The sequence below is a fragment of the Bombus huntii genome, chromosome 6 (assembly GCF_024542735.1).
Source record: "Bombus huntii isolate Logan2020A chromosome 6, iyBomHunt1.1, whole genome shotgun sequence".
Taxonomy (NCBI): Eukaryota; Metazoa; Arthropoda; class Insecta; order Hymenoptera; family Apidae; genus Bombus; species Bombus huntii.
In genome coordinates, this window is record NC_066243.1 from 10704709 (window position 1) to 10730293 (window position 25585).

The window sequence follows — 25585 nt, forward strand, 5'->3', positions numbered from 1 at the left end:
CAGTTACGCGTAGGCCGAAATTAACTCTGCATTCGCACGCAACTTCCTCCCGCGGCGGATTTACGCGGCGGGCGATGCTCACTCAATGGACGGAGGAGGAACGTTCACCGTTACAATGGAGATCGTGAACATTTTAATTCATGAACCGATGAATTAATCATTACTTGCAAATGTACTCTGTCTGGAATCTCGATTAAGGCCTTGGAGCTATTCTTGCCCCGGCTGCAGTTTGTCATACCTTCTCGCCCGCCATCCGGAACGCCCGATAATAAATTATAATAAATTTGGCGACGCGATTACGCGACAATTGACGCTTCTCACGGGTTAATCGCACGTCGAATGTCCTGTCTGAGGCCATTGAATAAAACCGACATATTTATCAGCCACGTAATCGAGTTCAAGAATTCCAATAAACTGGAGAATATCGCTAAACCCTCTGATTCCGTTTCCATACGTTTCCAAATCAAAAAACCATCTCCTCGCTCCACCGAGTTCCATCGAATAAATCGAATTCCCGTCAACGTTGTTCACCGGAGTCCAGTCCATAACAAAAAAGAATTTGCATCCGAATGGGACGCGTTCCCTCTCTATGCACATACGAAATAAAAAAAAGAGAACGGAACGGGAGGAAAAAAGAATAGAGAAGAAGCGGCGTGCTCCCTTTCTTCTTTACCCTTCGTGGAAATATTACGCGTTTAACACCGACGATCCAAGAATCATCCCGCCCCCGTTTCACGAATCGTGCTGCCTAGCGCAGAAAAAAGAACCGATTCACTGTATTGGGGGATCCCCGTGTGCGCTGTGCCACGACGACTTAATCGACGAAGAGAGGTGGTTTCCGTGGTGGCGATCGGTCGCGACGCGGAAAGTACGCTGATTGTGAATCGAGCTGATTGCCCGAGTGCCGGCGGCGTTCAAACATCGTCCACAAAGGCGGTAATACCAGGGCCGGGGCCCGGTGGCGCCCTCCCTAAAACGATTATCCACTCGACGAGCCCTCGCTCGCAGGGGAGGGTTAGCCACCACGTAACGACGTATTGTGAGGACCTCTCTGCTCGGGAAAAGCCTGCAGGGCTTTCCTCTACCTTCCACGCCGGAAAATCCTCCGGGAGTATCCTCTCGAGACCTCTCCGCGTTCCCTTTCCACAGTGCTCCTTTCTCGCTTGCTGACTTCTATCCTTCGCTTTACTTGCAACACCCCTACCCCTTTCTTCCACCCACATTCACCCTTGTGCCTCCTTCACAGAGTCGCCGGATACCGAGGACTCTATCAACACTACGATTCCAAGAGATCTACGAGCCGATTCGACGATTCTATGTCACCCACGGATACTCTCGAGGACACTTCACCAAGGTCAAAGGATTACGCTGCGCGACTACAGCCTCGCGAAACCCTGGGATTAATATCGGTTTGATTCTGCTGATTCTCTCTATTCCGGGGAGATTAAAAATGGAGGGAGGATACGCAGCTTTCTGCTGGTCCCTTCTGAGAGCCTTCAGACTCTTTACAGACAAGTTTCTATTTCTCTTTCTCCCTGCGTTTTGTTTGACGAAAGGTTGTATTAAGTTTTAAGAACCTTTTTCACTGAAGTTCCACTTTCTTTTTGTCTTGGTGAAAGATTGTGTTGCATGTTATGATAAACCTTTCTTTTTGACACGATTTTTTTAATAAACATTACGGTTGGTAAGATTGGTTTGTGACAATCAAGTGTCTCTTGTACTTTTATTTGTACGTTTAACATCCGATGATTTTATCGACTGGAAGCCTTTTACGAGGCTTCTGTTATGTGTGTCTCATATATGCTCACGATCATTCATTCATGGTTGTGTTTCGTGGAAGTACTAGATTCTGAACTCGCATACAGACTTTTCTTAAACACATGTACTTAATCTTTACACTATTATTGAGGGCTGAAAAGAGAGAGAGAGCAGAAATTACGCAGTTATAAAAAGGCTTGGAAGAAATATTGCACAATGTGACTGAAAAGGCTATTTTCTATGACGCTAGAGCGAGAAAATTTAGAACGAAGAATCGTTCCAGGTCTCTACCAGCGTAAATAAAATATAGACCGATGTATCGAGAGCGTGTTCCTTCTGCTCCGTGCTTTTTTCTCTCGTTTCTCCACCCCGTTCTGTCCTTTCTGAACGATCGCGTTGCACGACAGACACTTTGTTCCCTTCGATCGTCGTTCGAACCTGCATTTTTCCCCTCCCTATCCTCTCCCGGGCAAGAGGCAGAAGCACGATCCGAGGATATACTTAGACCGGTATCAGCTATAATAAATGAATGACGAGGCAATCGAGTGGTCGGTCATGCAAACGTACGACGTTCTATCCGGGGAAAAGTAACCCTTCCGTCCCGGCGTCTTGCGTGAATTTCACTTCCGTGTCGGCAGTGTGCACGTTCTTCCCTCGTATATCCCTCGATGAACGTGTATCGGCATACCGTGCAGTTCCGGAACGTTGTCCGTGAACCTCACGGTCGTCTCGTAAAATCTCCACGAGATCAGGACCGAGTTACGAGCGTCAAATGCCCGTGAAGCGACTACTAAAATCGACGTCGTTACTCTACCGACCGAAGTGTTCGCGATATTTTCGAAAACGTTCCCGTTCAGTTTATCGTCCAAAAATATGGGAGCAGATCGGACAATTCTGTCGTTTTGTTCTTTAAAAAGGTAGAAACCAATTTTAATTGAATTTTCTATCAGTTAGTATTCGGCATAATGTTCATTGTTACTTATAATCGTTCTCTATCTATCTGACAATTTATGTATTTCGTTGCTGCATTATAGTATTAGTAAGGTACACAATGTAGACAGTGTAGTTGGTTTATATCTGTGCATTATTCATTACTTTCAATTAGGGTCGAATATTTTTCCCGAAGCAGGTTGTATGATTTTTTACGAGTTTTTACACGTTGTGTATTCCACCAATAATAAATGCTATAGATCTCCATAAATTGTTCTTCGTACTTACGGCAATCATAATTTTGTAACCCTCAGACTTCTGCATTATTCATCTGCTCCTGTATAATTTTCCTTCGATACTTTTTGTCTATTATTTCTTCCTTCTACTCATTAAGTTCATGACTGTCCGACATGCTTCATTTACTATACTCTACATTATCGATTTAGTAACAAACCGATACTTTTAAAAAACCACTGAAAAATTCCCACATCACTTTTAAAAGAGTATTTCATATTTCCTTTATTCGTTTGCTGAATTAATCTTGAAATATTTACTCGACGAAACAAATCTCCATTTAGATTCCATCTCCTTAATCAAAAAATACGAAATTGCATAAATATCCATAGACCATTCATTACCAGGCATTCAGACACTAGTTAGAGCAAAAGCAATACCGCGGAATAATTGCGAGAATCCAGAATCTCCACCCCCACCTTCCACTCCCACAGGGAAAAGAGAGAGAGAGAGAGATAGAGAAGTCTTCGACTTAATGAAGCGTTTCTCGAGGAACAGGACTGTTCTACTCTTCGGACCGTACACGATTGTTAATCGTTCGTCTTCTTGCGTGAATATGCAACACTGTGCTGGTGGTCTCGCGCGTTCACGTGCAAGAACTTTCGCCATGAATAGCTGATGGCTAATAAGTGTCCCAGTGTAACGTTTCGTGGCCGAAACCGCGAACCCCTCTTAGCGGTCGTTGAATTAGTAATATTCGGCGACGCGTATCCTAAACGGGCGTACATCGTCGTCTCGGAACGTGAACTATCACCACCCCCGACGGAGTTCCTTTCCATCCAGTTTTGTCACCGTGCCGCGGAAGAGAACAGCCGGTTTTCTCGAGTTTGCGAAGACAACAGCTGCACGCTCGTTGAAATATTAAGGAGTTTCATATGGGAGGCAGCAGCGCCAGCCCTCTAAGAGAGGCATACAATCGATCGAACGCCACGACCAACGTCGTGCTTCCTTCGTTGATCGATAATACATCGTGTCGTCGGTAAATCGATGTATTTGTGCAGCTGTGGCTATACTCGCCGCACGAGGCAAAAGTAGAGCGTTCTGTGTAATGCTCGCACTATTTCCGGAAGAACAGGGAGGTATGAGTGACGTTTGAGCTTTTCGCGGAACGTTCTTTAACCTCTTGAGGAAAGTTGCGGATCCAGAGTGCAGAGGGGATGATTGAACCAAAGAGTTATATTGAGTTACGTAAGATGTTAAAAATGAGTTTCCACCGTTATGTGGTCCATATCGTGATACAGTAGAGTTTAGTTTGTTCGAGACACGTTTATTGGAATGATATTTTAGTCAGAACTGGATTTAACACTACAGTTACCGATCGAGTAGTAACGAGGATAATCATCGAAGTCTTATTAAGTGCATCCAGTTTCTTGAAGCTTTCCGGACTTCGATGCATTATTACACAAATCAAAGAATATATATATATATAGAAATCGATAGACCGCGAAAGACCAGACCACTCCAAGATACCAACAGCGGTCGATAAGCCTCTACCCCATTTCCGTGCAAATTGCACCGATCCACGAGCGGTCACGATAAGCGTTCTGAAACTCGAATTACAGCGAAAGCTGCTCGAACCTTCTCACTCCTATTTCATGGTACGATTCTCAGAAAGGAATTACGAAAGCTGATTCGCATGACTACACCTACGTCGAGACGAGTTAAATAACAATCGTGGCGCCCTATCGACGAAACAGGGCCAATAGTTGCTATTCAGCCTCTGGCAAATTTAACGTGGATATCTAGTCGAATTGTTAATGTTTTGACTCCATCCGCGTTACGAGGAGTAGTAGGTCTAACTTATTTCATTTTACGAAGCACTAAACATGCTACTTTTCGTTAAAAATCATTGTATTCTGTATTCCTTTCGTAGTAAAACGTACAAATGTGCTACTCTCGGGGAAGAAAAACGAAGTATGATATTCTGAATCACATCTGAGTCAAACTTCTATTTTTTCGTAAGACAAATTAAATGTGCTACTTTTCGAAGCGCAGGTCAATGTTATCGTTGCTCCTACGATTCATAGATAGACCGCCACAATGTCTTTAACCTCTCACGCCTTCCACAACGTGAGTTTGGAACTCGATCGGGATTATCCTTGTTTAATGATGGAGCGGATCGTTACACGGTTTGTCATTTGTATTTTCCATGTTCCGTGGACACAATTAACGAGATCCGATTTAAACGAGATCGCCGATATGTGTGCTTAATGACGCGGAACGTCATTAAACAGTATAAAACCGTTTGTTTGCACGTAATCATCGCGCCACGTCTCCTGCCATACCCGATTTCAGTTATTTCGCTGTTGCGATCGTTTTGGCCCCGCCGTTTTCAGTTTCGCTTCGCTCGCACACGTCGGTCGAAGCGTTAATAGATTTTGGTTGTTTCATAATTTCCAACTGCGTCATGGGCTAAAATTAGTCGCGCGAAATTACGTAGCACGACCTGGCACCGCTTCGTGGCACCGGTATTAATTTTGGGTACATTGAAATTAGGAAGTTTTATAATTGGATAACTTTATTCCGTTTAAGGAAAAATTAGGAAAATTTAGATGCTATTGTAGTAGTGAGAACTCGTATGCACGGTAAATGAACGTTCGTATTAAGCTGTTGATAGCGAGTAAGGGACAATTTAGAGGATACACACGCAGATTTGACATATATAGTAGCCATGTGGAAGTTTGACCGCATCTGAAAAGAATGTGTGTTATCGTGTGAGATTTATAAGATATAAGATAGATCTAGACGATACGATTGAGAAGTGAGAAAGTTCTGACAATAAGTGAATCGTTGAAGAATTGAAAGAGAGTAGGAGTTCAGAAAGACAATGATTGAGGGAGTCCAATTGTATTAAGGGAGAGTTGTTGTAGAATTGAATTATTATTGTACTGTTTGATTTTATTATTAGGATGTAACATATGGAATTCCTGGTTCATATTTCACTGGACCCAAAGGGAGATTCGTTTATATACGTAAATATAAAACTGCAATTCATATATGAAACAGAAAATTCTCAACTTTGAAATAACGTACACGAAATGATAAAGATAAACTTATTTGTTAAAAAAAGATTTAAAAAATTGCCTAGAAAATATTATTATTAATAATATAATATAGTTGTTATTTTATATTTAGTGATTAAAAGTCTTACAATCTAACATTTCTCCAATACGAGGTACCAAGTAAAACTTTGCAAAACCACCCTTCATACTCGCAATCTGAGCGGAAATCAAACGAGATCAGGAAAGGGATTCATTCCGGGTCACTATACACCCTTCGCAGTGTTTCCACATTCCCGAGGCAAACAGCTTCCCTTTCAGACACGCAACACCCCTTTCGCGAAACTTGCAGCGTTCGACGTCTCCGTACACCGGAAATGTACTCCACGTTTGAATATTTCAACCAACTGGCAAGAGGCAAGGCGTAGGCGACGAGGCTTCTTCGAACAAAGCCCGACATCACCGAGTCCTGCGTCCTTTCCAATAAGCAGTCGAACGCTCGTAAGCCTCGAGGCTTCGCGCCCGTTAATAATTCTGGCCGCCTCTTATCTCGATTTAACATGATATATCACATGCTGCGCGTGAAACGAGCACGTGGTAATTTATTTAAACGCGTGCACACGAGCACCTTGCCACCCACTCGCGAACGTCTCTCCTCCCGAGGAAGCAGTCGGCGATTTTTCTTCCTTTGTCCGTCTATGGAAGAACTTTTGTCAACGGTGTATTCCTTTCTTACTCGGGCGCGAAATTAGCGATCGTAATTAGTCGCGGCTGTGGAACGTGGCTAGTAACCGAGCACGGGCTTTCTTCCGTTGTTTTCCGCGTTCTAGCCGCGGGCTGGCACTGCCAGATTGTTTCCCTCGCCTCTATTCTCTTCCGTTGTCCTTCTATTGTCCCTTTTCTTCCTTGTGTCGTCTTTCTCTCCGTCGCTACCCCTTGTGCTCTAGTTCCTTCTTTCTTCTTTTTTCTTTTCAGTTCTCTTGATCCTGATATTTGCAGTGTACGGGGTGTAGATAAGCGTAGGATAAAATGAAGGATAGGGTCGGTATATTTGAGATCTTTTTTGTATTTTTAGATTAATTTTGTAGAGGATAATTGAGTGTAGATTAAGCGTAAATTAAGTGTGTGAACTTGTAGTAAGGTTGAGGATATTAATTTACTTTAAATACTTTTATAGGGTTTAGAAAAATGTATTTGTAGAATTTTCTGATGTAACGAAACCATAGCGAAATAGTAGCTCCATTAATGTGGAATATTCAAAGTGCAGAGCTTAAAATTTACAGTGCCTGATCCCAAAATGTAAGCGATCATCAGATCGAATTTCAAAATTTAACACACCTGCATTAGTAAGTATCTTAATCTACATATGCTTCCCAAAATTTATAATAAATGGCACTAAAATTTAGGCTATCGCCAGATTTGACTCCGAAATTTAGGTGGTCGTTAAAGTTACTTCAACATTTAACACACGACGAATTAATAGATAGCTTTCCTAATCTGCATATATCTGCCTTTCAAAATTTATACCAAATGATTTAAAATTCAGACTGTCACAATGTCTGACTCCAGAGTTTAGCCTCAAAGTACTAAATATCTCTATTAATCCATACAGATAGCCTAAAATTCACACGGTCGCCGTGTCTGCCCATATTCACTAATTCTACTTCCAAAGTAGAATTAACCTCCTACGCATCAGACCTCCGCTTGAATCGCAGTTCTCCAAAAGTCAACACCCCTTTCACAGACAAATCCTTCACTTGGCAGCGAGAACGTTGTACAAAGAGGCTCGATGATCTCAAAACGTCATGATCCATGATCACCCTTCCCTCGTGTTCCGTTTTTCCCTTATTCCTCCTTTGTCACTCACCCTTCGTTTCTTCCCCAACTATGGATGCTCATTGTACCACCCTATTTTTCTCCTCTCTCCGCCACTTTTTCTTTCTTTCTTCTATCACTTGGACGGGTCGCAGGCGCTCCCGAGGGCGACATGAACCATCGGACAAATTGCTACGTGTGTTTACGTTAAATGGCTTAAGAGGCGGCGTTGAACGCAAAAGCGCGCGATAGCCATCTGCGAGAAAGTGCAATCGATGTAAGTCAAGCTTCGACCAGCCAACGCGCTCTATTCCCCGTGTACGCGCATTTATCTGGATTAAGACAACTTTGTGTTCGTCTGGAATCACGTGGGGCACACTCGTGCTTTCGTGTGTTTCGCGCGCTCGCTAATCCGACGCGCGAGGGTAGTATTAATCGTGGAAACGACGGGGTGTGATTTTGTGGAGATTGCACCAAGTTGTTCTTGGGGAGTGTTGTAATGGTTCCAGGAGGGTTGAGAAAGTTATGTGATGTGGAATGTTAATCGTGGAGCTCTTAGTGGGGATAAGTCATTGGATATTTAGTGAATATGCAGTAGAAATGAATTGATGTCACAGTTATGAAGTTAGGTTGATATTTATTAATGCTCGGGGATTTCCTGGGATTTTATTGTAGTAGGAAATTATGCGTATTGATGATGAATGTTTGTTGCATAAAGTTAATATTTATTAATTGTTACATTAAGAATAAATGTAATTCTCTAAGGCTTTGTCATGGTATTATACAAAGTATAATTCGGTGAATTATTTGTTGGTGAATCAGACGTGCTTCGTGATTCATAACATTGATATTTATTAATTGTTTATTATATTGTGGAAAAAAGTTGTAGTTCTTTAAGGTCCTACTAATAGAAATTTGATTACTTCATTAAACTTAGGCTGGTAGTGTAGGCAAAATGTAATATCCCTGATGATTTTTTATTATATCCTTTCCTTTTAATCCTGTAATCCAGTCGCTAACTTCAAGAACGAATTTTCCTGGAATTAAGTTTGGAAGTCGAGAATATCCTGTATTAAATTGCGGCTCTTTGATAGAATCTCGCCCAAGGGAGCTGCTTTGTTTCAACAGCCCGTATAAAAAGAGTAACGCGATAGAAAATTCGGGACGAAGTTCTTAAAACAATCTCGTAAAACGTCTGAGAAACAGCGCAATCATAATAGTGCGCTATAAATTCCAACAATGGTTATCCTATCTCATTTGCCACGGTGCAACATTCTTGTCTTCTAAACATGAAGTAAATCTCCGCGTTCCGTTGTAATTTACTATGGCCCGGGATTGTTCCATTAAGTAAAAGCAGCGTGATTGCAGCACAGTCCATTAGTACCGTTTCACGAGAACACCTTGACGTTGATCCACGCTACCAACTGTATTCTGTTCGAATTGCGAAACTGATTTCTCTGTCGTAACTCGAAGAATTTGTACCAGGTATTCAACTACATACTACTTTATGTCAGAGGAATCTGTGTACCCTATACTATATTGATCGAATTTATTAATTATATTCTAACAAAATTGCAAAATTGATCTTTCTGCGGTATTTAGTAGATTTTGTACTAATATATACAGACACACGTAGAGGGGATCGGTACAGTTCGTATACGTTGATTCATGCTCCTATCCATTTCTTTTCTTATAACTCAAAAAATGTCTATCAACTAGCAATTTCCTCGAAGTAATCAGCAAAACCAGCTTTTCTATTGTATTATGATTCGAAGAATTTCTATAGCCTTCCATTTCGTCGAAAGAATCGATGCAACCTTACGTTAATCCACTCTGCCAACAGTATTCCATTGAAATTACGAAACCGATTTCCCTATCGTAAATCGAAGAATCTCTACCAGCTATCCAATCATCATTTCACTTTCAAGGAATCTTTTCAACCTGTATGATGAGTAACCTGAGCCGATATTCTGTTGAACGATCACGGTGAAGCATCGACAAAAGTTAATCCAGCGGACAAGACGGAACGGAAACAGATCCCCTCGAAGCGATTTATTTACACCAAGCCAGGTATCGGTTTCTTAGACGCGTAACCAACCGATTCGGAAGCTAGTTTACCGTTACATGCCGCCCTCCCTTCGAGGAACACGTCACGAGCATCAACAACGCCTCTAACGCCGTTCCCGTGGTTGGATCCGATTTCACGTTCGAGCGGATCGCCGATGATCGACCGCCGGAAATCCCATACGTTCCCGCGAGGATCCTCTTTGACGACGATCGACTCGTTCGCCAACCGCCTTCGTGCAACCCGACCGTCCTCTTCGATGACATTCATTCGATCCTTACCGGCCCTGATCAGCTGCCACACGAAGCCGCAGTAACAATGACCGCGCACAACATTATTTTACCGACAAATGGGTGGAAAATTGGATCCTCGCAATGTGTCAAGATCACGTTGCTAACTTCGATGAAGTTTATGCCAGTTTTGGATAGTAAGAATTATCAGTGGAATGTTATTCTCTCTGAAGATGTTGTATGTACAACACGTATATATGAACTTGTATAATCTGTGAATTAATTTTTAGAATTAATGTTTGGCCAATCTTAAAAGAAAAGTAACTAATTCTAAGAGGGAAAAGTTAACACTTTCTGAAAACGAATTCAACAAATTAAGCTTTAAGACCTATCCAAATCACTGATTGGATACACACTATCCCAAATACAACTTCACAAATCTCTCACAACCTTCCAATGCCTCTTCGCTCCATGTTAAGTATCATTCTTATATCGACTTCATTTTTTTCCAGCTAGAACCTCCACTTCGCCCTTTCTATTCCTAGGGAAATGTCATCCGCGTAACAGACTCGTTTGACCTGGAATTACCCACCTTCTACATTCTAAGTAACAAGCTCTAAAACCTTCTCAAATCCCCAATACCGAGCACCAATTTCCCAATACACATCTTCACAAACCTCTCACAACCTCTCAAAACCTCTTCAAACTCGACGAAACATCCTCCACGCATCATCTTCATTACTTTCGAAATCAAATCTCCATCTCACCCCTTCCACCTTCACTGGAACTTTGCCCGCGAAACCAACGACCACGACTCGCTGGTACGTTAGTCGACGACTCCTCGACTTTGAATTGCTCACACCCCCTGTGTCCATCGAAAGAAAATAACCGATAAATAAAAAGGATCGAGCTAGAGATGGCCGGCGCACGCAAAAGAGCGAGCACGCGTCTGATTTCGCCGCGACGGATGGTGGTTCGGCATTCGCGGAAGAAGGCGCAGCCTCCGGCATCCTCTCCGGAGCACTACCACCTCCGCGTCTCCGGCAGTGGCAGCGGCGTCGCCACCACTACCCCCGACGACAAGGGGATGAAGAAGAGCGACGCTATCGAAGCGAGACGTGTATATATGTATATATATAGAGGTGCGCGCACGTCGGCAAGTTCAGTCGTCTACCGCGTGCCGAGCGGCGAGGATCGTGCGCTGCCAACACTCCATTCCGAATTCCCCCCTTTCGGCTAGCTCTTCGTTCCGTTTGTCGATCGCGCGCACACCGGGGGGTCTCTCGCAGCCGGTCACGTGTCCCTCTCTCAGCCCATCTTTCTCGTGCTACAACGCGGCACGCTCGAACGGAAGCGCAGCGAACCGTACCGCGCGCAGATTCGTCATGTAATTCGAAGCTGCGAACAATTAACGCCGCTTCAGTCTTCTCTTTTTTCTTTTGCCCGTGTCTTTTTTTCGACGATCAAAGAACAACTTCTCTCTGAATTCATAATTTTCTATTCTTCTGACATTTTGTTAATTTCTTTCTCTCTTTATGGTTTATCCGATATTTTGATATTTGATTTGTAATTCTTAGAAAGAAATTGAAGATGTGAAGAGAGAGTTTGATAATAAGATAGACAATGGGTGATAGAAGTTTTAATGAAGATTCATGAAGTTGAATGGATTTTTGATCGTGTAATTGAAGGGTGATTGGAGCGTAAGGTGGTCGTATGCTGTTTTTGTTCATCGGTGGTCGAGGGGAAACGGTTCAGTGAGATGTGAGCCGAGAATGGAGCTAAAGATCAGCATATTGCTTCTGGCGCTTTTACGCCTCGCCAGCACTCTCGAGAGTAAGGATGAGTTATTTTAACCACGCGGCTTATGGTTTGTAATAGACAGCATCGAACTTCGCAGCGGGAACATTTTTTCATCGTAGACTTATGAGTCCATGGTAAATAGAGAATTCGAGCTCGAGAGTTCGGAGTTTCGTGCTTGGAATCCCCGAATCAAACAACGCTCCTTGTCCATAGGTACGAGAGTTTGGTCTGGCTGTTCGATTGTTATGAAGTTGTTAGTGTTTGCTTGGTCGCGAACTTTTGTCGCGTTTGCATTTGTGTTTCGCCAGAACTTTGCTTATCGCGACACGTCTTGATGTGGTTGGAAAAACAGTCGAATAATACGACTTTTCTAACTATCGATAGTTCAGATAGAGAGTTACTGATGTTTCTTCAAAAATGTTTTACTATAATTTTCATTACTGAATGCAAAAAAGAAAGAAAATAATGAAAATTCACAGTTCAGGAAATTATAAAAATTCCAGCGAATTTCCATGCGCTGTTTTAACAGCGAGCGGGCGCGAAGATTAACACGTAACCAAAAACTGAGCAGAATGTAAATGAACTGGTGCGTTGATTCTCGCGTCCGCGACACCGGAGGCAATTAATCATATCCCGGAAAGAGGATCGCGAAAATATGAAGCGAGCGAATTAAATTCGCGAATACGAATCACACGTTTCCCATAAAAATCTCGACAGAATACCTATAAAAAAATATTCTCCGTGATTTTTATCGCGAAAGAAACATAAAATTTGTCAAAAATCACTCCGAATATCAAGTCAGCATACGAAATTTTAAAAAATACCAGAATATTCAGAATTTCTAGAAATTTTATATATTTGTATCGGTGCATTTTTGGAGATAATTTTCTTTTTATCAAATATATATAAATTCTTGTTACTCTTGGTAATCTTACGTATTAATAATAATTTCCTCTACTTTTACGCTTTGAATTTTTGTCAAAAGAATTCCCAAAGATAACAGTATTTTATGCTGACTTCTCTCCAAATCCTTCTATTTCATAGAACATACAGTGTACTGAAACTTTTGGTTTAGCAGTGTATGTGGTGAAATACTAAAAGTAAAGAAACAATTTCGTCCATTTTACATTTCGCCGCCGCAGTGTTAACAACTCGCGCGAGAACTTTACACAGAGTCGCGTTCGAAGTGTCCTCGGACACGTCCAAACATCCCCCGGGCGACAGAGATAAATTCGCGGGTTGAATTTACTCGTGCAACGTTGATATTGTACAAAGCCCTGGCTCGAAATCGTGACATGTTTTCCCGCGAGTGTGACAGCGGGGATAATCGTCTCTCGGTTTACTGCTTCGAGTCAAACAAGAGTCGCGATCGCCTAGTCGTGCCGGGCAATAAAGTTCTGGCTGTGACTTAGAGTGTGTGCAAGCCGGACCGAACGAATCACGAGGATAAAAGAGAAAGATAGAGAAACATGGTATGGAGACCAAGTGTAAAGACTAAGAGATCTTAAGCGAGCGGATCCCGCTGACTGATACACGACGTAAAATCCCGTACGCATCGTTAAACCGAGCTTTACCGTTTCCATCGCGCGACGTCTAAATTTACCGTGGGCAGAATCGCGCTTTGGTCGAGGTGGGACAAACATTCGATCGCTCGAGAACAGACATCGTTTGGCTTGTTATCCGCAGCCACGATGATCGGGGAGGAACGGATCTCTCGGCGAGCATGGCTCATTTCACTCGCTGAATTAACGCTTTGCACTCCATGCACGTGTTACTCGGTTGCGACGTCCGATCTTTATCGGCTGTACGTGGAGTTATGCGTTAACTCATTAGAGACCAGATAATGAAATATTTCGTCAGAGTTGCATAAATGCAACAGAATTGAAGGACGTGGTACTTTGAAATTGGAGGAGAAACTGTAGATGAAATTCATGCGATTGTAATGGTATAAGCTTTTTATATTAGAGAATTATAGATTTCTATTGAAAAATTCAGGGGTTACATATTTAATACTCTATAATTGGATTTTTTCATTAAAATTATAATTTTAATTTTGTTTGAATTGAATTGAATTGAATTATAATTTTGGTTGAATGTATAGGAACATGTAGTAACTGCTCTAGATAGATTTGTTAAGTCAGATAGAGGATGTTATGGAGGTTATAAGTGCTGTAAAAAGTAGAGAAGTGTGTGATTTTGCATTAAAGATTCTACGATTTCTTCTTGATTAGAATAATTAGATTACGAAAGGGAACACTAGTTGATTCATGAAACTATATGAAATTAGAAGCGTCCCTGTCTTTACACTGCCGCTTACTTCATTCTCTTTCAACTTTCACTTTTCCTCACGTCTGTGGCGGCCAAAGTTAAGCGCCTTAATCATTTATTCATGGTTCAAGGGAAGTTCCCTCGGCTTCCTATAATTGGATTAATCATTTAAATTCCACTTTTGTCATGCTATTCCACTGATATCGCAGAGCATCTAAAATTGTTAATGATGGAGATTTGTTGAAACAAAAGATTCATGATATACATTTTACGTAAATTTCAGGTGAACTTCACCCTTTGCTTCTAGACACGAAGGAGGAGGAAGACGCGGAGGAAGATGACGAAGAAAATTATTCCGTAGATGACTACGATTATGGTGACTACGAAAGTGCAACTATAAACAGCGATATCGATCTTATCGCTGGTGGCTCGTTGCCGATCTTCCTAGCGGAACCCGTTGACACGTTCGTAGTCAAAGGGAAACCGGCTACCCTTCATTGCCGCGCAGCACACGCTCTTCAGGTACGCAAAATAAATCTGTTTTCTGTCGCAATCATACAGAGAAGACACATATCGTTATTAATCGAAAATCTTCAGATGGCATCGTATTTCACTGCTAGCACAGTGAAGAAAAATGTCTTCTTTATGGAACCTACATCTCCCCTTAGTAATAGAGTATAGTGATAAGAATTAAACTCCTCTCGCGTAACACTAGCATACCTTCTAAAAACGTGATAAACTTTAAAAAATTCAGCACATACCGCAGCCTACCTCCACCTTCCACATTTGTTCCAATTCCTTCATGAAGACTGAAAATTACAGTAGTTCATCGTACAACGCCTTTGCGATAAACGAGCCCCTTAATCTCTCCAAGTTACAGCTTCTCCATTACACAATGAAATTCATAAAATAGAGCGTCGAAGAGGCGTAGTAAAGAGGCAAATAGTCGTCGCTTTTGCATCCAAGAGAAGGTTTTTGGCTCGGTGGGTTCCGTGTTTCGCACGTTGTTCGCGAAACAGGCCAGGTCCAAGCGCCGTCGTCCCGTCATTTTCCTCTTCACCCTTATTAACCACTCGAAAAACCTCTACCCACCACGTGGACGACCGTTGGTCTCTGACCCTTTTCACGCGCCGTCAATTACTACCTTATTCTAGTCGTCTTATTCGAACCGTGCTGCATTGCAGGTGTATTTTCGCTGTAACGGTGACCGGGCTGAACGTTCGCAGCACCAGGATTTTGTCGACCCTCGTACCGGAACGAGGGTCGTCGAGGTCGAGTTGAACGTGACGAGGAACGAGGTCGAGGAGTACTTCGGTAGGGAGAGGTTCAAGTGCGAGTGCGTGGCATGGTCGGGACCAGGTCAGATTCGAGGGCAGCCTGCTACGGTTGAGGTCGCTTGTAAGTAGAGAACACTCCAATCTATCCATTCGGCGCTCTCTCTTTTCCTCTTCGAGCTTTTCTTTGGTCACTCAGCTTTCGATCGTCCCATTTCATGTATGTGCCACTTTCCATGCTTGATTCTTCAATCCTGCAAAAGTCTTTGGGATTCCATTGAATCTTGCTTTTGGTAAGATATGGTTATGAATGGACCGTGGATTTTTGTGAATAATTGCATAGGAAAAGACATATTTCATCGGATATAATTCATCGAATTTGATATAATGCATGGATATATAATGTACAGTAGATACCGAATACGTAATTCGCGAGGGTAGTAACGCATAAATAGATGATTCAATACCAGAAATAATAAATTTATCCTGCCTCAATCTGGTCAGTTCCTCGACGTTCTTCACGGTACCCCTATTTATTCCACTATAAATACAGTGCCAGCTCAATATAGGGAGAAGTAGATTGAGTCCGACAGATCAGACAGCCTCCAATCAATTTGTCCAAATCAGATATCTTCTTCCCGAAATAAGTTTCCAAGAAAGAAAATTCCTTTTTACTACCAAATTAAACTCTCGAAAATATATCTCTTGAAAAGGTTGATACTAAACTTTTACTGCTACACCGAGTTGTTCCATTAAAGACAGCATGTTACGATGTAATTGAAACGAACGTTCGTCGAGTAATAGTCTCCATAATTCCAATTATATGACGGAAAAAAGAGAAAAGATACGTAATGCAAAATAAAAAGGGGCGACGTGGGTGAACACAGAGAGGGTGAAAACGAATTAACTCGCAATTGTAGCGCGTATTCGAGCGAACGATGAAAGAAGAACTTAGGTCGTGCAGAGAAAACGGCCGGGAGCAACTAACACCTGGAATCGGCCATAAAATGTAACTTCATTAACCCGATTAGAGCGAGCCAACTCTCGAACAGGGGTTTTCGAGATACCCGCCGCGAAATTCACTCCCATAAGCTTCGCTGTCGGCGAGGGTTAGTTGGTAGTGGCGCAGAGGGATGCCGCGTTCGCTTGTTTTCATCGAATATCTCGTGACGCGTAAACCGAGCCCAAAATCTAATCGATATTCTATTGCAAAGCAAACACCTGTGAATATAGAAACGTTGCGCTACCTTCCGACTACCCTTCGTTTTATCCTCTCTTTTCTCTTTTTCTTCTTTTTTTTTCGTGGGGGTGGAGACAACAACGGTGTATTGTTACCATGCAAATTGGAACGGTAACCCATGAACCACAATGACGCCAGATGCATAACAATGTGAGACGACTTGCGATTTTTGAACTGATTTTACTTTTGATGGCGATTTGATTGGTGATTTGATATGAGGAAGATTTAGACGACCGTAAATGATCGAATGATTTTTTAAAATATATATGTTATAAGTCGATGAATTCATTTTACCATCAGGTATATTCAAAGCTTAATACAAAATATATGATTGCATCGAAGAAAGCAAAGATTACTTTGAAATGTTAGAGACATTTTCAAATATCTTTTTCTAGATAGCGTATTTCGTTCGAAACATTTGTTTTAATGACGTATAGTTTACAAAATAATTGGATGCACAGATTGAAATGAATAGATCGATTTTCATCATGGATGAAAAATAAAAATGGACAAAGGCTACTCTATTAATGAACAAACCTTTTGACTTTCTCAGTGTAAAGAGCTTCGCTATAGAAGTGTGTTGAAGTTGTTGATCATGCGAAATAATTTTTTAAGTCCAAAGGGATAAAATCTTGTTCTTTCTTCATCACGCTATATTATATTTAAAACATTTGCTTGAGTACCAGGCTTCGCTATAAAAATATCTTGAATTTGGCCAATCCTATAGAAACATTTTTAAAGTGCAAAGGATTCAAATCTCACATTTCGTTTTCAAAACATTATATTGAATCTAAAATACTGTCTTGAGCACGAAGTCATGTCATGCTCTCAAACAAACAGAAGTAGCCAGTATCATCTTTCCAAAAGCAACCTCTAAGCTTCTCCCATCCTCGCGCTTCCTTTACAGAGATCGAAGATCTCTTCGCGCGCAGATAAAACCGAACAGAGGGTTGCCACAGGCGGAAGTTCAAGAGTCGAAAGAGCAATTTTCGCCAGACGCGTCGCGGTGCGCAAACACGCGAGAGACAAACAGGACGTAGAATTAAATTCGTATTTGCGAGCAAACAGGAAACGGACGTGCTTTCGAAATTGAATACGCGGGACGCTATTGATCGTGATGGCGTTTCGTCGCGAAACACGGCGTCGTTTCGCGCCGCGATCCACCTGAGGAAATCGAGCTTGGATTAATCCTGCGGTAATTTCGTTGCACGCCTCGAAACGATGATTCGCCGCGAGAACGCAGCTTAATTTCACGGCTGAAATTCCTGGAGAACACCCGGCGAAACCGCGTACCAACACGCGAGCATGGCTCCTAAGAAAATCGCCGAGGAAATTACGCGGAAAATCTGACAACAAGATCATTCTCTTTCCAGTTTGTCCGGACACGTTCGCTTTAAAAACAAAGCATTCTTTTAATGAGAGAGTTTAATATTTATGGTAGTTCATTTTCGCACAATCAAAGCTGGAGAATCTAATTACCGAAGAAGTATGGTGTGCTAATTAAAATTAATGATTGAACGGTATGATTGATTCACGAGATCGTCTCATTTCCGCTTGTACGAATGTTATTACGATCTTTGTAACTCAGTGAATTACAAAGGATATGAACTTGTAATTCGTTCTATTTCTTCTAAAAGGCAAAACAATTTCTCGTATAATTTCGACTTAATTTAAATTAAGGAATTCTTCACACCCTATTTGCACCACGAATTATAACACGCCCCGTACAACGCAACCGCGGTCTCCATCTAATCGGTTCATACTCCCCATTCACGAGCGTACTAAAAGCATTCCTGATAGTGATACGGGGTCAAAGGTAGTCTAGACGGTCTGACAGAGGGCAAGAATGTAACCGGTGGATCGGGAGCACGCTCTTGCTTACCAGTCCCTCCCTTCGCGATATAAAAGCGTCTATTTTTCCGTGGATCCACAGCGAATAATATGCTGTTGGCTATCCAGAGTGGCAACCCTCGCGGATCGAGCAAAATCTTTCTCCTGACCGGTGCAAAGAGGCTCTGCTCGAGTGCGGAGCATAGAGTCGCGGTCCATGAAAGCGCCCTTGCATTTATATACGCGGCCTAATATCGCTGAGTGGCCTGCTCCCTCGCTGCTGTTTCCCCGCGCCCTTGTGTCTCGTCGAGTTCTCGTGTCTCGTGTTTCCGGACGAATATTAAAAAAATCCTGCCACTGGTGCGCGGTGGTCCTCGTGTGCAGACCTGAAGAAGCACTTCCTGTCGCCGCCGTACTCGCTGTCCGTGGAAGCTGGCCGAAACGCGGAACTTCGTTGCATGCCACCCTTAGGAGTGCCACAACCGAAAGTCTACTGGCTGAAGAATGGCACGCCTCTCGAGACAATGACCAGCTCCACTCCGGTCTCTTCTATGGCGGACAGCATCCCCAACGACGTGACAGCGGCCAACAACTTCGTTCAAACCGTAGATGGACACCTGATCCTGGGGAAGGCCGAGCTGAGGCATCAGGGGAATTATTCGTGCGTCGCTGAGAACATTGCTGCCAGGCGGGTCAGTGAACCGGCAGTGCTGACGGTTTATGGTGAGACCTCTTGCACATTCCGTGGGACCCATGAATATTGCATTAAATCGCGGATCAGAGCGAACGTAATTAGAAACGATGATCGCGTATCGAGGGATAATTAAGCGTAACGCAGATACGGGCCAGGGAAGAGGGATAGGAGAATGAGACGGTGTCTGGGTAGACAATAAGGGGGAATCGGTGGTGCGTTGCGTGAGAGATTGTAGTCTAAGTTCGCGGCAGAGGACTGATGCTAATTGTTGTTCCTGAAGGAGTTTAATGAGATTCCTGTAATTTCGTTCACTTCTGTCGAAACGCTTGCTGACGTTCCAACGCGTTCATTGTTTGTTCCGGAACTTCCTAATCGGAGAATGTATCTGAAATCTCGGTAAGAAGAGTAAATACGAATTGTTTTCCATTCTATAGCTTTAGTTCTTTCGCCCACTACCTTAGTAAGACGTCGTTCGCTTCTTTTCAAACCAGTTCGAGGGCGAAATTTCTCTTGAGTTATTGATGATTTAGTTTATGTGCCCACGCGTAATTTTTATACTTCTAAATTTTCAAAAAATTGGATATGAAACCTTGCTTCACTCGTCAATGATTCAATATGCTTAAGAATATCATTATGATTATTACAGTTATAATGATCCATCATTTAATAATACGTATTACATATCTATCATCCTGCATATAAACTACATATGGTCAAGATTCGAAGAAACTCTTTCAACAATGGAACGCAGCAGGTTGAAACGCTATAGGGTTAATGCTCAACTACCATTTCACCTCGTCACTTTTTTTTGCAAACGCGACACCCTTTCCCAATACAACGTTTCACCCATTTTGAAAACGTTCCCAGTGAACGGCGGGTGGTCTTCCTGGTCAGGATGGTCAGACTGCAGCACCCGTTGCGGCCGAGGTGTACAAAAGAGAACACGAACGTGCACGAATCCCGCGGCCATGAATGGAGGTCAAGCCTGTCCAGGTCCACTGACGCAGAGGGTCGAGTGCAATCCCTCCTGTCCCGGTAAGACCGACAGAACCAACCAATTACAAAACAATTACAACGATACTACTCCATACCTGTGTCTCTATAACCAACTATGTAATTCCTCTCTGTAACTCAAAACAGTCTTGTTTCTTGTCGCATCGACGAAACGATCAAAGACGAGCCTCGTCGTCAAAAGCGTACACAGAACACAACGAGATGTAATCATTTGGTCCCCGTTAGCTGCAGGATACATCTGATAACCAAGATTTAATCGGGATTTTCAAGTTCACCCGTTGCTTTCAGCGGTCGACGGCAGATGGTCAAGCTGGTCCTCGTGGTCCGCATGCGGTCCCGATTGTTCCAGAGTAAGAAGGAGGTCCTGCAACGACCCCCCGGCGAGCAATGGTGGTCGTCCCTGTCAAGGCAAGGACGTCATCGTCGAGTCTTGTTCCATGGATCGATGTAATGGTGAGCTCCAGCTGCGTTTGCCTCCTTTTTTCGTTGCTTCTCTTCTTCTTTTTCGTTGTGTCTTTTTGTTTCTTGATATTCTCGTGACCGGGGCAGCAACGAACAATTTATTACGAGCGAACGGACTTCCCTTGTCCGGCGTCACGTCCGATGGTCGTCGTTCGCGGTTCCATGCGTGCCGCAAAGATACGATTTAAATTAATAATGACTCGCAGAAAGACCCTGGTCCTTTATTTGCTGGGGTCAAATAGGACGGAAAGCGTGCGTTGTAACCTCCTTCGATTAACCGGTCGTTGGACGCAAATATTTCCATTGTTCAGTGACAGACGGCACATCGTTGGCAGAGGTCGAATTAAATTTTCAGCCGATGAATTGTCGGGGTGGAACGCGATGAATTAATACTGTAATAGAATTAACAGAATGGTCGAAATTATTAATTTGTAATTATGCATAGAAATTTTGTGAATTTATAATGATATATTCGTGAGAACTTTAATGGCTTTTTGTAGAGTTTTACATGGCCGTCAGAATACTATACTGGAAATAACTATTCATGATATAATAATAATAATTCATATATTTACGATAAGGTAGACGAGCTATCCTTGTAAATTTGTTAGAAGAACTTTCGAAATTTGTGTTATGTAGCAGATGATGGACATTTTGAACTATTCTATCATTATTTCCCACGTTTCTTTTTTATTGTCGAAAATATATATTCCTAGTTTTCATCACTATATCTCCTGATAACTACGAAATGTATACAAGAAAATTAGATATATATATTGTTTCTATTCTCTTACGTTTTACTTTTTCATATACTCTTCATTTATATTTCTTTCGTACAAGATTTATGATCCAGTTGGCGGTACTTCTGAAAATAAGAACAATGGTACATCAACCGCGACTGTTCAGCTTATAAAGATCGCGGATAAGTAACTAGTTACTCATGTTCCTCAGACTTTCTCAGATCACGTCTGTCCGTTCATGAAATAAACGTTTTTCGTGCTATCGCATGCAGCTTTGGGACAGGACGACCCGCGAGTCTTCAAGGAAGGTAAATTTCACTGCACAGAACAGTTCTATCCATAGAAAATCAGTTTGAAAGTCGTTGTTTTCCTCAGCAACCAGGGCGATCGATAATAGTAACATACAGGCACTCTGGATCACTGTCTGCTTAGCAGCGATCATTCTGGCAGTATTAATGATCTTCGTGCTGCGCTTTTTGCGTCGAAAAGAACGAATGGGAGCCCTGTATGGGATAGCCAGATTAGACTTCCGTCGTCCAGAAGATTTAGCTAAATCGGTCGTCTCGAAGAACGATCGTTCGGTTCTTTCTGTAGACAGGCGGCTGGAACAAGTGATAGACGAGTCAAACGCATCTAGGATGCCTAGGTAAACGACCCTCAGGAATTAAACCCATTTCGATGCTTGTCCCTCGTTGAAAGTCTTTCTGATGGTGCGCAGATCTTGCTCGGAGCACCACTACGACGTGCCGCAGCTTTCACTGCCCTCGACCACAAGGCCATCGCCTAGTTCTTCCGTCGCCAGGTCCTCCTGTAGGAACTCCCAGCGTGGCAAAGGCTTATCTGATAACGAGGAAGGCCGATCATCTCGTAAGAAACGAGTACCATCAACTCGAACACGACGATCAAGAAACAGATAGTAAACGGACCTGGTAACATCTGGTCTTTAGGTTCCACCTGCCAGGCGACCCAGGAGAGCAACAACGAGGACGACGACGACCACGACGACGAGGAGAGACTTGGAGAAGACGACAGAAGCCACGAAGATTCCGGTGGATTCATCGTGAGAGCTGTAGTCGATGATCAAGGCGCCCTTCTAGTGGTTCCAGAAGTTGGAGTTTCGATGTCCATCTCAGAAGGAGCCATTTCTCGTGGAAGAAGACACGCTCTACACTTGGCTGTTCTAGGAGACGATTCTCTGAGACCTGGTCTACCACCTGGTTTGACTCTACTGTCAGCAATAGTGGCTTGTGGTCCGAATGGAATCGACCTGGTGAAGCCTGTGATCCTCCAATTTGAACACTGTGCCGAATTGAGGACTGGAAACTGGGAACTGAGTCTCTGGTCCACGGATCTTGACTTAGAGACAAAGTCTAACAACTCGAGCAATTCGTCTACCAGTTCTAGTCTCGCTTCTGGTTCTATGTGGAGGAAGATTCTTACACTGGGAGGCGAGCCTATAAATCTTCCTGGGCAACCATTTGCACAATTAGATCATTCTGGAGTGCTTTTGGTCACTGAGAGTCCTAGTGTGTATGCAGTCGCTGGAGAGAATTCTGTGATCGCGCCTGGATTGGCAGTGAAGAGGATTTGTGTTGCTGTGTTCCTGTCTCGCGAGAAGGATCACATCAGGTGCCATTTAATGGAGGACACGAAGGCTGCCTTTAAGCTTGTAGTGGAACAGGTTGACTTTTAACATTATTTCTCACTGTTAGATTAAACTCCAATCATTTCATTTAGAAAATGACACTTTCCAAACCCCAAATTTGCTTCTACACATCGTTTCATTTAATTCAGACATGATCACATCTTTTTATCAATTAATTTTTCATTTTTTGCTAATTACTTAAAAAAAGTGACAGAAAAATGGAACATACATTTATTTGGTACTTCATTTATGACACAATGTTTAATTCATATTTTCCATTGTTAGAATTCTTTTTAGGCGCCATTTTACTTTGTAAATAACACTTACAAATTATTAAGTGTTGCTTGAGATTCCTCAAATTCGTACAGGAACGTCGATTAGGCGGTTCCCGAATCGACCACGGAGCGCTAGGCTTCAGAGCAGGTGGTTCACCACTTCGAATCGACTTAGAAGACAGAGAAAGCGGGTTCGTCGAGCGTCAAGAGGTTCCACATCGTCGAATCTGGTCGTCGACGAGAACCAGTGTGAGAAGATCCTTCAGGATCGAGAAAACCGTTGGCGATTTAAGGCTCAGCTTCGAGCTGCGAGTCTGTCAATGTGGTTTCGAAGAGCACGCGCTCTTCCTAAGAATCGATCTGGATTTGATGAAGAGAAATACTTCTAGTGGAAAGAGAGCCACGAAGTCTGAATCATCCATCGTTTTGCGTGGGAAGAATTCGAACAGGTCGACCGAATCAATTGTTCCCAGACCATTCAGGTATCACTCGATGTCCTTTCTATTTTCTTAATTTACACGTAGTTTAATAATTCTGGATAATTTTATTCGCTGAAGATTTTCTAAGACGCTAAGAAGACAGTTGTGTCAGTGTCTCGATCCGCCAAGTGTGCGAGGAAACGATTGGAGAATGTTAGCGCAGAGACTTCAAGTAGATCGGTGAGAGTTTGTTAACTGTTTTTGTGAAAAGATGAAGAAAGGCAAAAGGTTGCAATTATCGATGATTTTATGCAGATACGTTGATTACTTTGCGACAAAATCCAGTCCAACAGAGCACATTTTGGATCTTTGGGAGGCAAAACATCAGGAAGCTACGGCTCTCGCGGATCTTTTGAATCATTTAAGACTGATGGGACGCGTGGACGCTGCCAATGTCCTCGAAAGTCGCCTAGGTCCATGGATCTAACATCCATTGCCCATTAAGCAAACATTCGTTTACAATTTTACAATATTTTGTACATATAAGAGAGTCGAAGTCTATATTATGGATAAGAGGAATCGATGTAGAATCACGTTGTATAGACGCAACGACCGTGTTTGTACATAAAGCTCGTTTATAGTAAGCACTGGTTCTTACTACATTACAACCCTAAAACATTCCTATTACTGGTCTGTAACAAATTCCTTTTATCCCTATCTTTATTTGCAGTTGAGTTGACCGTATAATTTTTTTGGTGGCTTTCTCACTCACCATGAAGAGTACGTGACGAAGACACAATGCTTCACAAGCATTACTCTTTTCTACAAGTTCAATGAAAATTTTTCTTGGTATGGCTTGACTTCTAATCACTCCTTACCTCTACCAGTCCTTAATAGTATCATCTGTTTCAGTATTCTTCTTAACTTTAGCTTCAAGAATCTGCAAAATCTCTAATCCCTCACAAACACCAGTCTGAATAAAAGAAAGAAGAAAAAATTCTGTCATTTAGATTTCGTACTGGCCACTCCATTAAACAACACCTTTTTCCATTTATTCTTCAACACCGTCAGTTGCTATATCATTCGTATAGATCTTTCACTACAACGATTCTCAAATACTTGATCAACGACAGCCATTATCAGCCTCCTAAAGCTAACCGATCCTAACGCAGAATCCTAGTTCACCAGTTCTGATCTACCGAAGATCCGTAAGATGTCAGTCCCGCAACAATACAACAGGAAGATCGGAAGTAGCGAACGAGCCTTCACAGGGCCAATTTGCACCTGAATACCAGAGTCTGCGTTCCTCGAAGCGATGGTGAGGCTGGTGCCAGCAGAATACAGTCGCGAGTGCATTTAGCCGGCCATTTGGCTGCCATTCGAACACATCGTATCGCGTCGCGAGCATTTCAGCTCGGGGTTTCTACTAGGTATCGCGTCCAAGAGCAAGGATGCGTGGGATGCTCGAAACAATGGGCATTATCCGGCTAAACATGGGAGTGAGGGTCCTGGGATTCTGGCAAGCTTCGAGGAGCTATAGGTATGCGTGGATGCCAGCCCTCATATAGGTATGCATGTATCCCTTTACCTCTACCCTTCCCCTCATATCTCAACCCTCTTCCAAGGACCACGGACCAGCGGTGGGAGAAACCGTTTAATCACGGAAGGCCGCTGCTGGTAATTCCAGCGGACAATGGCTGTTAACCTGCGTCGTCGGGTATACTGGAGAACTACCCTTTCACGCTAATACCGTGAATATGGATTTGTCGCTCGTTCGACTCTCGCCAGATGGCTGTCTTCTTTGCGTTCATGTAAAAGTATGTATTGGAGGAG

General features: G+C 42.8%; 1 protein-coding gene across 6 annotated transcripts in view; it reads left to right on the forward strand.

Annotated features, from left to right (window-relative positions):
- LOC126866436 (netrin receptor UNC5C-like) overlaps nt 1-24396 on the forward strand; it is a 72640-nt gene extending 48244 nt beyond the window's left edge. Inside the window, exons 1-14 of one of the 6 annotated variants that reach the window (XM_050620003.1) lie at nt 11247-11478; nt 11669-11924; nt 14443-14681; nt 15344-15557; nt 18888-19226; nt 20065-20232; nt 20500-20664; nt 21686-21721; nt 21789-22059; nt 22132-22280; nt 22361-23094; nt 23427-23815; nt 23891-23992; nt 24068-24289. In XM_050620003.1, coding sequence (XP_050475960.1) covers nt 11864-11924; nt 14443-14681; nt 15344-15557; nt 18888-19226; nt 20065-20232; nt 20500-20664; nt 21686-21721; nt 21789-22059; nt 22132-22280; nt 22361-23094; nt 23427-23815; nt 23891-23992; nt 24068-24239 — 3039 coding nt within the window. In that variant the 5' untranslated portion in view covers nt 11247-11478; nt 11669-11863 and the 3' untranslated portion in view covers nt 24240-24289. The other 5 variants (XM_050620005.1, XM_050620002.1, XM_050620004.1 and 2 more) reach the window with 5 other exon arrangements.
- Nucleotides 24397-25585: the final 1189 nt, after the last annotated feature.